Source organism: Acinonyx jubatus, chromosome B1 (assembly GCF_027475565.1).
Source record: "Acinonyx jubatus isolate Ajub_Pintada_27869175 chromosome B1, VMU_Ajub_asm_v1.0, whole genome shotgun sequence".
Classification (NCBI taxonomy): domain Eukaryota; kingdom Metazoa; phylum Chordata; class Mammalia; order Carnivora; family Felidae; genus Acinonyx; species Acinonyx jubatus.
The window spans coordinates 84,680,713-84,699,386 of record NC_069382.1 but is presented as its reverse complement, the minus strand read 5'-3'; the positions used below and the strand labels follow the sequence as shown (position 1 = coordinate 84,699,386).

The 18,674-nt window shown below is 39.6% G+C and overlaps 1 protein-coding gene across 1 annotated transcript; it reads left to right on the top strand.

Moving 5' to 3' along the window:
* Positions 1–495: 495 nt before the first annotated feature.
* On the top strand, positions 496–16,577 carry RAB33B (RAB33B, member RAS oncogene family). The gene is made up of 3 exons (XM_027066361.2): positions 496–967; positions 1,211–1,478; positions 13,751–16,577. Exons 2-3 carry the CDS (start codon positions 1,230–1,232, stop codon positions 14,189–14,191), a joined length of 690 nt encoding a protein of 229 aa, XP_026922162.1. The 5' UTR covers positions 496–967; positions 1,211–1,229; the 3' UTR covers positions 14,192–16,577.
* Positions 16,578–18,674: the final 2,097 nt, after the last annotated feature.

Sequence of the window (18,674 nt, the reverse complement as noted above, 5' to 3'; positions counted from 1 at the left end):
GGCCTTTTGTGTTTGTTAATGTATGATAGGTTTCCTCTGAAGAATTCACAGTAATCCAGAGAAGATTTTTTAAGGTTGAGTGGTCCCGTCTAATAATGTTTTCCTTAAATAGTGTGCCGAAGACAACTACGTGCACTCAGTAATATTTACCGACATGCAGGCACTAAGACATAACTAGGGCACAATGGGTTTTATTCTCGCTAGAGAGGGCGTCTGGTGAAGACTCCCCGTTCAATACCCCCGAGTGGCCCGCATGGGATCTGCTCTACTTTCTGGACCTGGGGCATTAGCCAAACGAGCCCAGGGCACCAGAGTCCCGTGGATACCCTCACTTAGCCTAAGGGGTGTCCTCTGTGCCAAGGCGGCAGGCGGCCTCGAACTCCCACCTGCTCACTGCCAAACACGCGCCAGCCACGACGGAAGGCGGCAATACCCCAAGCGACCGGGAGCTCGTCCCCAAGCGCATCTCGCGAAGGGCGGCCTCTCTGCGGCGCCTCACGCCCCACCCCCTCCAGTCCTTATCGCTGTCCCAACTCGCGGCATCCAGAAAGTCCGGAGGAGGCAGGGGGTACAGCCGACACCACAACCTCCCAGCTGCAAGCCAAGGGAACTCGCTTCCACCTCCAAGTCCGGGGAATCCCCAACGACGTCGACTACAACGCCGAACTCGCCATCCCAGCCTTCCGAAGACTTCACAGCCCCTCACCAGGCACCCGTTGAAGGCGGCTCTTCGGCCCTCTCGCGAGAGAGTGCCTGGTGGTACCTCCTTCCTCAGCTGTCTTTCTCTCCCCGCCCCCAAAGTGATTGCGCGGCTTCCTCCGGAGGGCGGGAGCCTTAGACGTGGCGGGGCCGGGCCAGCCTGGCTGCCGGGCCTGGGGCGCTCTGCTTGGCCGCTCGGCTCACTTGGCCGCTTGGCTGGCCCTCCGCACCCGCCGTCCAGCCCCCGGCCGGTCCCCTGCCTTTCCAGGTAGACTGGCCCCGGCCCGAGTAACGGCGGGGTGGAGCCGTGGGCCAGGTGGGAGGAGCAGTGAGCCCGGGCTGGTGGGCGCCACACCTGCGCGGGGCCGGGGCGGGAAGGTGCGCACGCGCGTTGCCGGGCTGGAGGGCGGTGGCTCCTGCGACCCTGCGCAGCCGAGCGGGCAGGCTGGGCGCGCTCGCTCGCGTTGGCGTAATCTCTCAGCCTTTCTGCGTCTCCTTTCCTCCGCCTCAGTTTGGGGCGGGTCCGGAGAATGGCTTCGGAGATGGAGTCGTCTCTCGAGGCAAGCTTCACGTCCAGCGGTGCGGTGTCAGGGGCTTCAGTATTTCTGCCTCCGGCTCGCTCCCGTATCTTCAAGATAATCGTGATCGGTGACTCCAATGTGGGCAAGACGTGCCTGACCTACCGCTTCTGCGCCGGCCGTTTCCCGGACCGCACCGAGGCTACTATCGGGGTGGATTTCCGAGAACGAGCGGTGGAGATTGATGGGGAGCGCATCAAGGTGAGCGGATGGGGGACTGTCAGGAAAGAAGGACGCCCTGGGGTGACAGTTCCCAACCTCACTGTGGGTTAATCGCTGGCCGTGTGCGAGGTGTGCGCTCCGTTTTTTCTCAAGCCGATGTAGAGATTGGAGTTGGGGATTGGAAGGATTTATCTATAACAAACTTATAAGGCAGTGCTCCGCAAACTTTAGTGCCCCGCGATTTACCTGGGCAACTTGTGTTTTTTTAAAAATGCAGATTCTAATTCGGTACGGAATCAAGTGATGCAGATACAACTAGTCCATGAACCATACCTTGAGAAGCAAGAGTGTAGAAGGTATCCATTGGCAGTGTCTCCTGTGTTGGGAGTCAGTGAAGTAAGACCGAAGGAAAAAATGAAATTTCTCAAGCATGGAAAAGTCGTTTAATAAGTATTACTTATTAAACAGGCATCTGAGCACTGCCCTAGACATTGTGGAAGTAAAACCTTGTTGCCCTTGAGGAAGTAGTTAGGTATTCTCTTGCATGCAGTTTTGCCACAGAAGTTTCTGTATGACATTGACTTGTTTAGAAGAATCTATTTTCCTGCAGAAACATTCTATACATGACAGTTCCTACTTGGTTTGCCAAAAACGCATTCTTGGTGCCACCCTCTCCCAGTTCTTAATTCAGACCCCAGGAAAAGCTCTGCCTTCCGTATACTGCATTTACTTATTTGCTTTAAATTAAGATGTTCATCTTTACCTCGGTCCCCCTGGGGGGGGGGGGGATAGATTCATGTCTTCATTCTTTCCCTCACATCCTTGAGGCGAGAACAATTTATTTGTTCTCTAACCACTGCCCTTCCCCACCATCCTCAAAGGGGTTTAAATGCTAATGATGTAAAGGAGAAATTGGATTGAAAAGAAATCAGCCTTCTATAGGTCCTTTTGCCTTTTAGTTTTTACTTTAATTTTTTATCATCCCATTCAGGTTGCCAGTGGTGGTCCTTTGGGTATACTGTAATAGGGAGTTAAGAAAGACCTGTATGCATTACAGAGGAAAAGACCTGGTAAGAAGAGACTGAACATTTTTCATCAGAATTAGGTTGGGCCCAGAAGCCTGGGGGTGAGGAAGATATTGGGGCTTCTGAAGTTTGAGAGAGAGGTTAGTTGGGGAAAAACAGAAGTCCTGGGAGAGAGTGCATGGGCTTTGGAGCCCAACTGGCTCGGCTCAGATCTGAACCTATGAAAGGGTAAGGATGGGCTATGTGTCCTCAGAAGGGTGACTATGTTTGCTCAAGACTGTCCCAGTTTTAAAATGAAGTCCCACATCCCAGGAACCCCCTCAGTCTCAGGCGAACTGGGGTGGTTGGTTACTGTAGTCCTTAGGTTGCTTAATCTTTCAGAGACCATTTTCTCTTCTGAAAAATTGGGATAATGCCATAAGAGATTAGATGAGAGCATATAGGAAGCACCTGATTTACAACTGATAATCTTAAGATGATTCTTCTCTGGTGGCTTTACATCATTGTTCCTCTTTGGCACAGTCATTTTTGTGGCTGTGCATCCAGAGTGTGAAGCACAGATAAAGTAGGGCATATGCAAAAGGTGAGAGAAATTCCCCCAAAAGCATGATTTTAAAGAAATAAGTAGAGGGAATGGAGGCAGGAGAGGAGTTGGGAATTTCCTTCCTTACCTACTTTTGGGTTGCCATTTGTACTTTAACATCTCAGATGAATCAGGTGCAAATTTAAGCGGTATTTATATTGAAAAAATACAAAACATGTCTAGTGTCTAAGTTGAATACTTAACTACTGGGGTAAGTGCTGGCAGTCATAAGTGAACCAGAACCATAAATGGATGAATCTGGGAGCAAGAGTTTATTCTTCTGGTTAAGAGAAGTATGATAGGGTGCCTGGGTGGCTCAGTTGGTTGAGTGTCCAACTTCGGCTCACGGTTCTCACGGTTCTTGCTCATGGTTCGTGAGTTCAAGCCCCACGTGGGGCTCACTGCTGTCAGCACAGAGCTGGCTTTGGATCCTCTGTCTCCCTCTGTCTCTGCCCCTTCCCTGCTCATGCTCTCTCTTTCAAGGGTAAATAAAATAAGCATATTAAAAAAAAAAAAAGATATTAAAGGAAAAAAAAAGAGGAATAAGGAGAAAACATTTTTTTTTTTCTGGGATTATTCCTCCTGAGCTTCAGCTTAACCTGTTTGGTTGGTAGAGGCCTGGAAACTGAGTTCCTTTTTCTTCTTTCTAAGGCCTTAGCCATTGACTTGTACCTCCAACTTTTAAGACTTGAAAGATTTCTTTTGTGGTCGAAAAAGACACTTACAGAAATACTCTTTTTAAAAATGCTTTTGAAATGTTTATTTATTTTTGAGAGAGAGAGACAGAGACAGAACATGAGCAGGGGAAGTGCAGAGGGAGGAAGACACAGAATCTGAAGGAGGCTCCAGGCTCTGAGCTGTCAGCACAGAGCCCAATGTGGGGCTCGAACTCACAGACCTTGAGATCATGATCTGAGCTGAAGTCGGACGCCCAACCAACTGAGCTACCCGGGTGCCCCCCTTACAGAAATATCCTGAGATTTCTGTAGTAGAAAAGGATAGGTCTATATTGGACATTTTTTTCCCAAAGCTTTAAGAAACACAGACATTGCAAAGCAGCCATATGTTATATATTGGACATTTTTTAAAAAACTGTTTTAGTGTCTTAAAAAAAACTGAAGTGAATGTAGAATTATGTCATGTGCTGCTCCTGCTTTTTCTTTGTTAATCTGCAATACATCTTAAGTGCTGCTGAAATGTTCATACGTATTTTCTCTTTGGAAAATTTTTAGCCTGATCTGAAATGACATGTCTTTTCATTTTTCATCTTCAATCGAAAGCTGGAAAGCTTTATGTTACTTTACTGATAAAATGATATTCTAGACATTTTTATTTGGTAAAAGTGAGATATTGTGTTGAATGTTTCTAATTCCAGACTAGAAATTTTTCAGAGAGTGTGTCTTATGGCAGTGCCCTTTCAGTTAAAATGTTTTGTGAAATGTAACAAAGTCTATATTTGTTAATCTGTTCCTAAGTACTATATATGTATGGTTGGAAGAGCAGAATCTTGTTTGCAGAATTTTTGAAGTTGAATAAAATTATAAACTGAATTCCTTAAATAAAAATACATTTGATTTTTAAATTAAGACTCAACCCTAATCCTTATGCTCCATCCTTGTAATGTGTATCCCCATCATACCTAGCTGTATTCCTTTCATACAAGCATTTTACGGTGAGACACCAGCAGAATCATGAAAGCCTCATGTTGCATTTGGTCCATCTTCTCACTAGGGGGCAGCAGTTTCTATTTGAACATTGGGATGGCTTCCTTTACAGAGGTATGACATTTTGCCATGTTAAATACAAGATGTTAATATTAACTAAAGGAAAATAATCAGTACCTCTCCCCCATTGGTACAACAAACATTTAATGAGTGATTGCATGAAAGATGACATTTTTGTTAGTCACAAGAATTATGATACACTGTAGGGGTTGGCAAATTATGCTTGAGGGCTAGATATGGTCTGCTGCCTATTTTTACGTGGCCTGCAAGCTAAGAATGATTTTTACTTTTTTATTTTATTATTTTTTAAGTTTTTAAATTTATGTTGAGAGCGGGGGAGGGGCAGAGAGGAGAGAGAGAATCCCAAGCAGACTCTGCATTGTTGGCACAGAACCCAGCAGCATGAATCCATGAACCATGAGATCATGACCTGAGCTGAAATCAAGAGTCGGACGCTAACCCCGATTTTTACTTTTTTAAATGGTTGGGGGGAAAAATCATAAGAATATGGTTTTATGACAGGTGAAAATTACGTGAAACTCTGATTTTAGAGTTTGTAAACAAAGTATTGCAACACAGCTATGCTCGTGTCTGCATTTTGGGCTTGCTTTTGTGCTCCAGTGGCAGAGAGGAGTAGTTGTGACAGGGATGTTAGCCCCACACAACCTAAGATACTCACTGTTTTGACCTCTTACAGAAAGAGTTTGCTGACCCTGATATAGTGCATAAATGAATTACTGTCCTAGATTAGGATAAGATTTATGTACCTAAAAAGGTGACCAGCAAAACCAGGTGAAGAATGAGTGCCGAGTTATTGTTTGGGTGTGGGTGGAGGAATCCTTTGTGCTTGGGGTGCTAGGTGCAGTCCCACTGCGGGGGGGCGGGTTTTCTGATAAGGACCATTAGCAGGATGCTCCCGTGGGATCAGAGGTTCTTGTGGAAAGGTGGCAAGTGAGAAGAGTATGCAGGTATTGGTAGCAACGTTTGTGAAGAGTTTGAAAAAAAAAGCTAAAGAGTCAACTTCAGGTGCTCCTGGGTGGCTCAATCGGGTAAGCATCCAAGTTTGGCTCAGGTCATGATTTCAAAGTTTATGAGTTTGAGCCCCGCATCGGGCTCTGCTGTCAGCATGGAGCCTGCAGATAGATCCTCTGTCTCCCCACCGCCCCCCCCCCCCGCCCCTAACCCAAACGCATGCGTGCACACAGACTCTCTCAAAAATTAATAAACATTAAAAAAATTATTTAAAAAAAGAGTCTAGACTTTATTTTGTATGCATGGCAAAAAGTCCAGGTGTTTTAGGAAGATAAATGTGGCAGCAATTGAGAATGAATCTAGAATAAGATACAGTTTGCCCCCTGACCTGGTTTTCTATCTACATTCTCTCCCTTGGTAGTCTCTCAGTGTCAGCTGTCACATCCGTGGAGATAACTTCCAAATCTTTGTCTAGCCCACCTCTCTCCCTGTCTTACTGTGCATTTCCTACTGTCTTCTAGACATGGCTATTTGGATAATCTCTCCTTCGCCTAGAATGTCTGAAGTGAGTTCATCTTCCCTGGCAAATCTGTTTATCCTGTTTCTCCCCACATCACCTAGGTTGTCATGATGGCATCCCTCCTCATCTTCGCAGCCTTGTCCCCTTTCTTTTGCTCCCTAAATCCAGCTGGGTCTCTACGTGCATGATTCTGTAATCCATCCTTTCTTCAAAATCCTAGTTTTAAAAAATCCCTCTGGTCTGTTGCAGCAGCTCAACTCATCTTCCATGGCCAGTCTTCAGTGAACCTGTTTTATACATTGTTGCCAAAATGCCAGATTAGTGTTGCACTCTAGGGAGATTAATGTTCTCTGCCTCAGATACCCTGGGTAGTTCTCCACCATATTGTAAAATTCCAACTTTTAAAATTAACGTAGGACTTCCTTCCTTTTGCTCCAGACTGCCTTTCAGACTTTTTTTCCCATTAATTTCCTTCAAGTACCCTAAAGTCCAGCCACTTGTTTGCTGATCCCTATGTTTTCCCCTTGCATGCCCCACTGCTTGCCTGGAACATTCCCTCTGCCCATATTTCACCACATGTAATTCTTCCCTATTCAACTCAGTGTGTCTGTCAAAAATATCACACCCCTCCTTCTCCATTCTATTTCTTCCTTCTATGAATTCCCTTTAGCAATTTACCTGAGACTTTAAATGATCTCTTTCCTCATTGTATTATGTAGGTGTTTCTTCCTCTTTTATTAAGTCTTACTCAGTCTTAGAGCAGGATCCATGTCTGGAAATGCCATAGACTTTTTCGGATGTCTAGCTCCGTTTCTAAACTATGGCGTACTCAGGGAATACATGTTGAATGTATGGAAAAAAGGAGATCAGATGGTAAGCTACTCTGGAAATCTAGAATTGAGGTGATAAGGGAAACTAATGGAAATTTGGTAGCTGATCAAAGAAGGAAGATCATTTGGATTAATACTTTTATCATTTTCAGTCAGGCAAAAACAGTATTAAATCAGTTTAGACAGATCATCTTTCATTTTGGTGATAATACTACTAAAAAAACTTTCATCAACAATAAGAATCTACTGTTAGTTTTTTGCAAATAATAAGGTTGAAATTTTTGTTGGAACTTCTATTGGAATTTAAAGTAGAGATTTTTGAAATATTATTGAAATATGTTTCATGTTCATATAATGTTTAAAATGGGAGTAATATCTATGGGAGCATGCATTAGCCATTTTCCATAAAACATTAACTATTTTTTTAATGTTTATTTTTGAGAGAGAGAGACAGCATGAGTGGGGGAAGGGCTGAGAGAGAGAAAGAGAGAGAGAGAGAGAGAGGGTGAGTGAAGGAGACACAGAATCCAAAGTAGGCTCCAGGATCACAGCACAGAGCATGACATGGGGCTCGAACCCACAAACTTCAAGATCATGACCTGAGCCAAAACCGGATACTTAACCGACTGAGCCACCCACGTGCCCCTAAAATATTAACTATTAAATTGGGAAAAATTGCTCTGAAAATACTTCCTAATTAAACCAGACAAAAGCGTGTCACTTCGTTAGTTTCCTAAGTGTTATTCTCCTTTGTTAAACACTGTGAACCACTCTACTCAAAGCTTAACCTCAAGACTTTTCTAAGCTGTCATGGGGTTTGTTCTCTACCAAGTCTCTCCCCGTTGGTTTCTCTCTCTTTAGGTCAAACTTTGTTTTGCCCTTCATGGCTGACAGTGTTTGTCATCTGTCCTGTCCTTTCTTTTCTGAGTCTCTGACTGCTCTTCCCGCAGACCCTTTGCCCTCGCCTCATGTTCCATGCAGGCTTGAAGGCTGCAGACCATGTGGCAGTGTGCCTTTGCCTGAGCTCTTGTGTCAGCAATTCTGTTAGGAAATTCTGAAGCTTCTTTTTAAATAATCCTTTGTAAGTGCCTCGTTAACTTAGTAATTACTTTTATGGCTTTCCAGTAAAGTGTGAAGAGTTATTATTTCAGACCCCTTGTTTCCTGGAAGTCTTGATATGGTAGAATGCACACTTATGAACAAGATTGATGGGAAGCAGAGAACTGTTGAGGCAGGCCCATCCTAAAACAAACAAATGGTTTTCTTAGGAATAAACATCCTCATCATCACGTTGAGGGCTTTTGCAGTTCTTTGAGGCAGGTCTAAATTCTGTGTAAGCACTAATTTTTTGTTTAGTTTGTTTTTATAGAAGTGGTTGCTTGTTATGAAAAACAAAAGTAGAAATAAAGGGGGAAGTTGCCTTAAAGACAGCTATGTTTAATGTGTTGGTATATTTCCTTGTGTGCTTTTCATTTATTTAAACTTATAAATATTCTCTGCTTAAAACATTATAAGTCATTCTTCATTGATGAAATGGTTTTTGAATACCTGAGCTACAGGAAATGTTAAAAAAGAAAAGGTCAGCTGCAGTTTCTTTGGACAGCTTTTATATGGGTCATCAAATTATTCCCCAAATACCTTTCTAAATGTTAAAGATACAGTTTGGTGTGGGTTTTTTTTGATGACTCTAAAAAACTGAAATATAATTCAGATACCATAAGATTTACCCTGTTAAAATAATATAGTTTATTGGCTTTTGATATATTCACGAGGTTGTGCAACCATTATCACTATCTGCTTCCAGAACTCCAAAAAGAAACCCTGTACTCATTTTAACAGTCATTCCCCATTCTTACTCTACCCTCACCACCAGTCTACTTTCTGTCTCTGTGGATTTGCCTCTACTGGACATTTCATATAGAGAGAATCTTATAACATGTGGCCGGTGGTGTCTGGCTTCTTTCACTTAGGATAGTGTTTTCAAGGTTCATCCGTGTTGTAGCATGTATCAGTACTTCATTCCTTTATTTTAATTTTTTAATGTGTATTTATTTTTGAGAGAGAGAGACAGAGCATGAGTAGGGGAGGAGCAGAGAGAAAGGGAGATGGAGAATCCAAAGCAGGCTGCAGGCTCTGAGCTGTCAGCACAGAGCCCAACACGGGGCTCGAACCCAACGAGCCATGAGATCATGACCTGAGCCGAAGTTGGATGTTTACCTGCCTGAGCCACCCAGGTGTCTCAGTACTTTATTCCTTTTTATGGCTGAGTAATATTCCATCACATGGACATTTTGTTTAGTCTTTCATCAGTTGATGGATATTTGGGTTGGTTCTATCTTTTAGCTATTACAAATACTGCTGCTATGAACATTTGTGTACAAGTTTTTATGTGAGCATGTCTTTTCAGTTCTCTCATATACACCTGGGAGTGGTAGTGCTGGGTCATATGGCAACTCTCTCTTTTTTAAAATAATTTATTAAAGTGAAATTCAAATAAAAAATTAACCATTTTAAAGTAAACAGTTCATTGACATTTAGTAGATTGGTAATGTTGCATAACCACACCTCTGTCTAGTTTCAAAATATTTCAATCACTCTGAAGTAAAACCCCTCACCCTGAACAGTTTCTCCCCATTTCCCAGCCCTGGCAACCACCAAGTCTGTGTTCCATCTCTATGGCTTTTTCTATTTGGGAAATTTTGTATAAATGGAACCACAGAATATATGTCTGGCCTCTTTCACTTAGTGTATTCTGGAGGTTCACCTTTGTTGTAGCAAATATCAGTAGTTTATTCCTTTTTATGGGTAAGTAATAGTCCAACTTTTTGAGGAATGGCCAAACTGTTTTCTAAAGTGGCTGTACTATTTTACATCCCCGCCAGCAATGTATGAAGGTTCCAGTTTTTCTACATCTCTGCCAACACTTGTTATTGGCCATTTTTTGTTGTTGTTGTTTTTTAATGGCCATCTTAATGTGAGTGTAAAATGGTGTTTCATTTGTTTTTGATTTGCATTTCCTTGATTGCTAATGATGTTGAACATCTTTTTATGTGCTTATTGGCCATTTGTATATTTTCTTTGGAGAAATGTCTGTGCAGATTCTTTGTCAATTTTTTAATTGGGTTACCTGTCCTTTTATTATTGAGTTGTAAAAGATATTAAGTATTTTGAATAGTAGACCCCTGTCACACATATTATTTGCAGGTATTTTCTCCCATTTTGTAAGTTGTCTTTTCACTTTCTTGATAATATTCTTTGAAACATAAACGTTTTTAATTTTGATGAAGTCCAATTTATTTTTTCTTTGATGGCTTGTGCTTTAAATATCATTGTCTAACCTGGTGGTCACAAATATTTATCCCTATGTTTTCTTCTAAGAATTTTACAGTTTCAGCTCTTACATTTAGGTTTTTTATCCATTTTGAATAAGTTTTTATATATGGTGTGAGGTTGGGGGTCCAACCTCATTTTTTGTATGTTGTCCCAGCACTATTTGTTAAAACAACTACTCTTTCCCCTGTTGAATTGTCTTGGCACTCTTGTTGAAAATCAGTTGACCACAGATACATGGATTTATTTCTGGACTCTCAGTTTTGTTCTGTTGATCTATATGCCTAGTCTTACTCTAGTAGCACAAAGTCTTTATTATTGTAGCTTTGTTTAATAAGTTTTGACAGCTATCGTTTGAAGCATTTTTAATTGTTTGTTGAGTGTTTTTATTCTTAACCTGTTAGTTGAGATAAAAAAGTTGTATTTCTTTTTTTAAAAGAAAAGTTGCATTTTTAAAGAATTAGACATTTACTTTATTAGCTCTTTGCATGCACAGTGTAGCTAGTCTATTAATACTTATTTTTTTAGGTCTGAAACTAAACTTTGCTTTCACCGTTGAAGAAGCCAAGGTCTAGAGGTAAAATAGTCACCTACTGGCACATAGTTGGCATTGAATAAATAATCGTTGATTTAAACAGTTTAGTTGTTAGTAGTTATTAATTTGCTTTGCTGACAATCGTTTGCTTCTATCTCTGACTTATATGATACTAAGTCTTCATGGCCTATCTGCCAGTTATGTTGCTTACATCACGAAGGGGGTATTTTATAATAATTTATTTTGTGACATCTCTAGGAATGTATTGAGGCAAAACCTTGTGATTTGATGAGTAAATTACCCCTTGAGTGTAAGGGGTAAAGGTTTTAAAGAGTGTACATGGTAAGTAATTTTACGATGCCATTTAGCTACATATAAGAGAAGTTCAGCTATAATGATTTAACCGTGTAAGGTTTTATTTTTCTCATGGAATAAGGAGACCAGAGGCAGCAGTCTGTATGATGGTACTGTGTGATTCCAGGTCTGTGTAGACTTCCGCCATTCTTGTGTGTGGCTTTCTTCTCCACGGAGGCTCATACAATAGTTGCTGAACCTCCAGTCATTATATCCCATTCCAGGCAGAAAGGGTATGGTGAGAGAGGTGCAAAAGGCACGTGCCCAATGCTCCTATCTTTTTTTTTTTTTTAAATTTTTTTTTTTAACGTTTATTTATTTTTGAGACAGAGAGAGACAGAGCATGAATAGGGGAGGGGCAGAGAGAGAGGGAGACACAGAATCAGAAGCAGGCTCCAGGCTCTGAGCCATCAGCCCAGAGCCCGACGCGGGGCTCGAACTCACGGACCGTGAAATCGTGACCTGAGCCGAAGTCGGACGCTCAACCGACTGAGCCACCCAGGTGCCCCAATCTTTTTTTTTTTTTTTTAATCACACATCTGTAGTTTTCCTGGAAAATCCCAATGAAAGACTGTCTACAAATTATTGGCTAGAACTATGTGATTTGGCCTCCCTTAGTTCTAGAAGAGCCTGAGAAATCAAGTTTGTAGAGTACTTTATATTTCTGCCTGGAGCAAAATTTGGTTTATGTTAATTAGAAAGGGAGAATATTAAGGAAATGGAGAAATTTGGTCTCAAAAAGAACTGCTAGGGGCACCTGGGGAGCTCAGTCTGTTGAGCGTCTGACTTTGTCTCAGGTCATGATTTCTCAATTCGTGAGTTCGAGCCCCACATCAGACTGCTGCGGTCAGTCTGTCAGCACAGAGCTCGCTTTGTATCCTCTGTCCTCCTTTCTCTGCCTCTCCCCTGCTTGCACTCTCCCCAAAATAAACAAATACTTAAAAGAAAAATTAACTACCCCAAAAAAAAAAAACCTGATAAAAATTAGGGTAGCATGGGAGTGCATGGCTGACTCAGAAGAGCACGCGACTCTTGATCTCAGGGTTGTGAGTTCAAGCCCCACATTGGGTGCAGAGATTACTTTAAAAAAAAAAAAACAACTTAAGAAAATTAAGATACCATGGAAGAGATTGGTGACCAATATTTTCATCCCTAATCACACTTTTAAGGTGTATTTATTCATTCATTACATCTTAATTGAGCACTTACTATATGTCGCCATATCCTGAGCAATTTGTATCTTATATTCTACTTACTTTTTGGGCCATCTGCAGAATCTCCTCATTTTACTCTTCTTTGGTGTTGCTTTGTGAGAAATCACCAGTTTAGGCTTCCAGTCCATACCGTGAACATTTATAAATAGTACAAGTCTGTCAATCAAAAGTCATCTAATAAGCAAGGGGTGCTTGGGTGGCTCAGTTGGTTAAGTGTCGATGTTGGCTCAGGTCATGATCTCTCGGTTCGTAAGTTTGGGCCCCGTGTCAGACTGTGCCTACAGCTCAGAGCCTGGAGCCTGCTTTGCATTCTGTGTCTCCCTCTTTCTCTGTCCCTTCCCCACTCATGCTCTGTCCCTCTCTCACTCTCAAAAATAAAAAAAAAAATTAAAAAATTTAAAAAGAAAGTTATCTAAGCAAATTGACCTCTAGTCTTTTCCACTGAGATCAGTATCCTCATCATTTAACTTCTTTAGGCAGTAAGCAAAGGTAAGGTAATTCAGTATTTTAAGATAATTATAACACATGACTTATATTTAGCTTTACATATAATTTTCCTCAACTCCCCCATATTTGGACTGGGAGATATTGGAATAGTCTTGTTGGTTGAGATGTTTAGGTTAAATAAGTGATTTTCTAGCCTTTTATAATTTTCAAGGAGGATTTTGTATTTATATTACATATATATATACAATCTATATTATGTATAAATTGTATATATAATATATACATATATATGTGTGTGTGTGTGTGTGTGTGTGTGTATATATATATATATATATATATATATATATAGTGTGGGGACTAGACCTAATGACTGTTAGTATCTGTCCTAAGTCTATTTTAAAGTTAGTCTGGTGAAAGGTAGAGAAGGGCATATGGTAACCAAATTTACAGGGATTAGACAGTTAACGTGTTTGTTAAAACCTGATATATTTTTATTTAATATTTTAGAATCAGTTTTTGAGGTAAATTTCCTCCAGACAAATTTAACTTACTGAAATTTAAATGCTAAATTGAAATATTTGTTCTGATACTTGCATTAATTATGAGGTAATTAGTGTCATGAAATCTGGATCCCATAAATTACACTGAAAAGGCATTATGGAAGGGAACAAAGTAGTGTAAGTGAAGACGTACTAAAGACCATGCAGAGTTGATTAAAATTTTCAATATGTATGATTGGAATGAAATGTTCAGTTTTCTCTCCTTTTTCACTTTCAGATCCAGTTATGGGACACAGCAGGACAAGAACGATTTAGAAAGAGCATGGTACAGCACTACTACAGAAATGTACATGCTGTTGTCTTCGTGTATGATATGACCAACATGGCTAGTTTTCATAGCCTACCATCTTGGATAGAAGAATGCAAACAACATTTGCTAGCCAGTGACATACCACGGATTCTTGTTGGAAATAAATGTGACTTGAGAAGTGCCATTCAAGTACCTACAGACTTGGCACAGAAATTTGCTGACACACATAGTATGCCTTTGTTTGAAACCTCTGCGAAAAACCCCAATGATAATGACCATGTGGAAGCTATATTTATGACCTTGGCTCATAAACTTAAGAGCCACAAACCATTAATGCTTAGTCAACCCCCCGATAACGGAATTACTCTGAAGCCTGAACCAAAGCCTGCAATGACATGCTGGTGCTAAGTAACAGTCTTTATTATACTATCTAATTTTGACAAAAGAAATACTTTTGAAGTATGACAGTGATAAGTCATAAGATTTAATCTCAAGTATAATGGATCATCCTGACACTTTACTATTTATCATTGTCATGCTGATTTTTTGTATTTTGTATCTACTTAATTAAGTTTGTCACTGTGACAACACAGGGAAAAAGTTGGTTTTCATGTGAGGTTGAAAATGAAGCAAAGGTAGAATGAATCAGAACATTTTTCCATTGAGAACCCAAAGAAGGAGGCTTCAGATGAGAGCATGATCGTATTTTAGGAGTAAGTGACTGTTCAATCCTGTATTCATGGGATTGAAAAAAAAAAATTAAAGGTTTAGGACATACTTCCTAGGTATGTCCTTTGAATGGGAAGTGTTCTCAATAGGATAAACCTGGTATTTGCCTCTGCCTATAGTTCTTTCTTTGTATTATTGATGTATTTAATTGCATTATTATTGGTACATTTTAGAGCCAAGACTTTATGTCGTTCCAGTGGGAGGAGAAGGCATGGAATGTTTTCTGGTTCTCAGTGCATAAAGAGTGACTTTTCCAGTGATTCCAGATGCTTGATATTTCTAATCAGTATCAATCATATCTACAGAAGTCATTGTTACTTTTAAAAGAATAATTTGTTTTCTTACTAATTTCTGTTAAAATACACAAAAATAAGTCTGACTTTAATGAAAATGAAGCGACATAATAAGGTGCTTTATATTTTATTTTGATATCTTTAGTGAAAAACCAATTGAAAACATTTGAGGAGTTGTAACTTGGGAGGAAAATAGTTAAACGTGGTTCCTGGCTACCACAGGAGACCTATTCTTAGCTCTTCGTAATTTCAGGCTCTATATCTGGCATAGTATCTCTTGTTCTCTTCCACAGTCAGTTAATTTAATAACTAAAGGTTGAATTAACAACTCAACTTCTATTTGGAGTGTAGCTCTGAGGGCATACCTCTAATTGCTATGAGTCTACATATATTTCTGTAATAGTATTGTGTTACAGTATATCAGTTTTTTAAATCTTTAAATTTTATGGTCACAACAAACTATTCCTCCTCAGTATGAAAAATAAGTTAAATATTGAAAAATACCTTGTCTCTCTCCCTCAGTTGTGGAAAGAATAGTTCAAGAAGTTTTTTTTACCCTAAATACTTTTATTTTGAGTTTGAGACTTTGCACATTGAAAATAGTAAGCTTGCATATAAAGCTATTACATGAATGGAATGTAAGCCATGAACTTTGAAGGGTGCACATTCACTGATTCTGATAGATTGCCGTCCTTGGTAATTCTAGAGGTAATTAAGCCAAAAGATGATTGTACTTAGAATATTTTCAGAATGTGGTAAATCAATGAACTATGTTATCTAGTGTAGTTTAGGATTTTTGTTTAATCATTACGGTGGTCCTAACTGGATAATCTAATTATAAAAACAAGATAATTCTATTAAATGAAATAGCTGAAAGTAATAATTTTAGAAAATAATTACTCAATTTTAAATATTAGAGCTTAAGGAAAAACAGGTTGGCTTTATCTGTGTCTAGGGAGATTAATCCACTTTCTTATCTTGCTAGAATTAAAAATGGTTTGAATTTAAATTAATGTTGCTTTGTAACTATTTTTATAGTAAAACAATGACAACTGTGCTAATTGTGGTGGGTGTCGCAGTTTTTTAAAGAAGGGAATCTGCTTATTGCTTTTAAAACATTTTCTGAAGTGTGGGAAGAAAGTTTACAAACTTTCCACACACATTTCTGTTTTTAAGTGCTGTTAATAATGGTTAAAAAAAATTATTTAACTTTGTTTCTTTTTTTAAGAACTTAGTAACAGGTATCCTTTACAGTTCTGTGAAAGGACTTAGTTTTTCACTTTAATATTTATTAATTTTGAAATATTTGTATCTCATTTGTAATGATTTACTGTTTTAATTTTTTCTACATATGTTTTTATTTTTTAAAAGAGCATACTTATCAGTTGGGGGATAAAGCTTTTAGATATTTTCCAAAATATTTATAAAACATTTCATTGTTGAGAAATCACTTCCAGAATGGTGGCTATCAAACAAATAATTACAAATTTTTAAAGCACAAGTCACATTTTGTAACTCCTATGTGAATTTATTTTAACTGTGACCTTTAATTGAAAACATCAGATATGTTTTGGAAAAGTCTTAATTTGAGAACACTGAAGGAAGCTAATCCAGAATCTAATGTAGTTAGCTATTAATGATGATGCTTTATTGACAGTATATTGCTAATATGTTTCCTCACAAAATCTAAAGTTAAGTAATTTCATTGTGGAATAGTGTCACTGTAATGTTTCCCTTATGAAGTTCAATAAACCAGGTTTGCCATAAAGAAATTGTGTTTTATTCCCTTTGTTTGGTTGTTAGGATGATTGCAGAATAAAACAAAAAAATTTGTTTTGTTCCCCCTGGCCTCCAGGTAATTAGACATTAGTATAATACATTAGAAACAAAAACTAACCTATTGGAAATCTATTTGGAACTACATTTGGGGTTAAAGAACTTTTCAGAAAGGGGCACCAGGGTGGCTCATTCAGTTAAACATCCGACTTCGGCTCAGGTGATGATCTCATGACGCACGAGTTCAAGCCCCACGTCGGGCTCTGTGCTGATGGCTCAGAGCCTGGAGTCTGCTTTGGATTCTATGTCTCCCTCTCTCTCTGCCCCTCCCCCACTTGAGCTCTGTCTGACTCTCTCAAAAATAAATAAACGTTAATAAACAAAAGACTTTTCAGTAAAAACCCTAAATATTAAAATTGGTTGATAGGGTAGGTTTCTACTTTGTATGGCTGAGTAATCAACTTATTTTAAGAACACTTCAGGGCAAACAGCAGATACTGTAAGAGTGATCAACATCTCTAGATCTTGAGGCAGAACAATTTAACAGAATGAATAATTATAAAATATATGAGAAAAAAGAGAAGGAAGTGCATTGTAGGTATAAGATTGCAATTTCTACATTCAAGTCACTGATTCAGGCCCTTTAGGAGAGTGTAGATGGGGACTTGGGATCTCTGAAGTTGATACTACTTTACCTGGTCAGTTTATTTCACACATAAGTTATTCTTCTGTTGAAACAGAAAATTACATTCTTCATGAAAGACTGCTTTCTTAATCAGATATTAAAACAGTAAGTTGGTCAGGTCTTTCGGGGGCAAATTTGCAGAGCCTATGTAGCAAGAACTAATTGATTTGAATAATCTGATTTATCAAACATTTGTTAAGTACTTGCCGTATGTTTTTCAGTTGTGTTGGGCATTGAGCTATGTAAACGAATAAGACTGTGTCCTTGAACTTATAAAATAATATATAAATGAGCGGGAATTCTATACGATAACATGGTAAATGTAATCAAGGAGACAACTACTTAGGACAATGAGCACAGAGAATGGAGCCATGTTTTGACTTTGATGCAGGGGAGTGAGTGCGGTTAAATGAAGGGCTGGTGAGAACAGTGGGAAACAAGGCTGTCAAGACAGGTTGTGGTTGAGCCGCCATGTTGTCATGTACTGGGTAGGGGAGTAGATTAGGACTGACTTTGGTGCAGGTATCAGAAACTCTGTTTGAACTAGCCTCGTAGCGGAGATTTATTGAGAAGGGTTTGACTTGTCCCACTGGACTCCAGGACAGGGATGCAGCTGGACTCAAAGAAAAGCTGGGATTGAGCACTCAGTTTCCTAACTCTGGCCTCAAGCTTCTCTGCACATCCTCATTCTCTCTCTTTTATAACTGGATTTCTCCCCTTTCCTGGTTCAGTTGGCAGAAAATGTGGACACTGCTTCTGAACTTTTGTATGCTGCAGGCATTCAAAGAGAGATGAACTGATTGTCAGTCCTGAGTCGATATTTCTGGAATGGACTGTTTTTGGCCTGGCTAGTGTTAGATACCCAGTCCAGGACCAATAGCCTAAAAGAAAAAAAAAAAAAATCAACTAGATCGTTTCCATATTTGGATATTTGGCGGGGGGGGGGGGCGTGATTTTGGAGAAGGAAAGGAAAAAAGGATAGCCACATGAAAACATTTGAGCTTTACTATAAAGGCAATGGATAACTAAAGTGTTAAGGCAAAGTGGTGAGTGGGACCACCAGATTTATGCTAGAAATTCCAGTAGCAATGGGAAGGGTATGTAGGAATGGAGCCATGGTGGCCAGGTAATTTACCATAAGAACCTAAAAAAGAGGTTTCACTGGGACATTGGGAAAAGAATATAGATTGGAGACGCTTCAGGGTTAAAATCCCCAGGAGTTGAAGACTAATTAAATATGTTGTTAAGGCTAAGGTAATAAATTTAATTTCACAAAGCTGTTAGTATGGTTCTTCTCTAGAGCTACACACTGCATTCATGTATGTAGCTAGATGTTTTTAAAATGAATGTTTTTAGCCTTATTTTTTGGATTATTGTATTGCTTTACTTTGCCTATATCAAAAGTTTG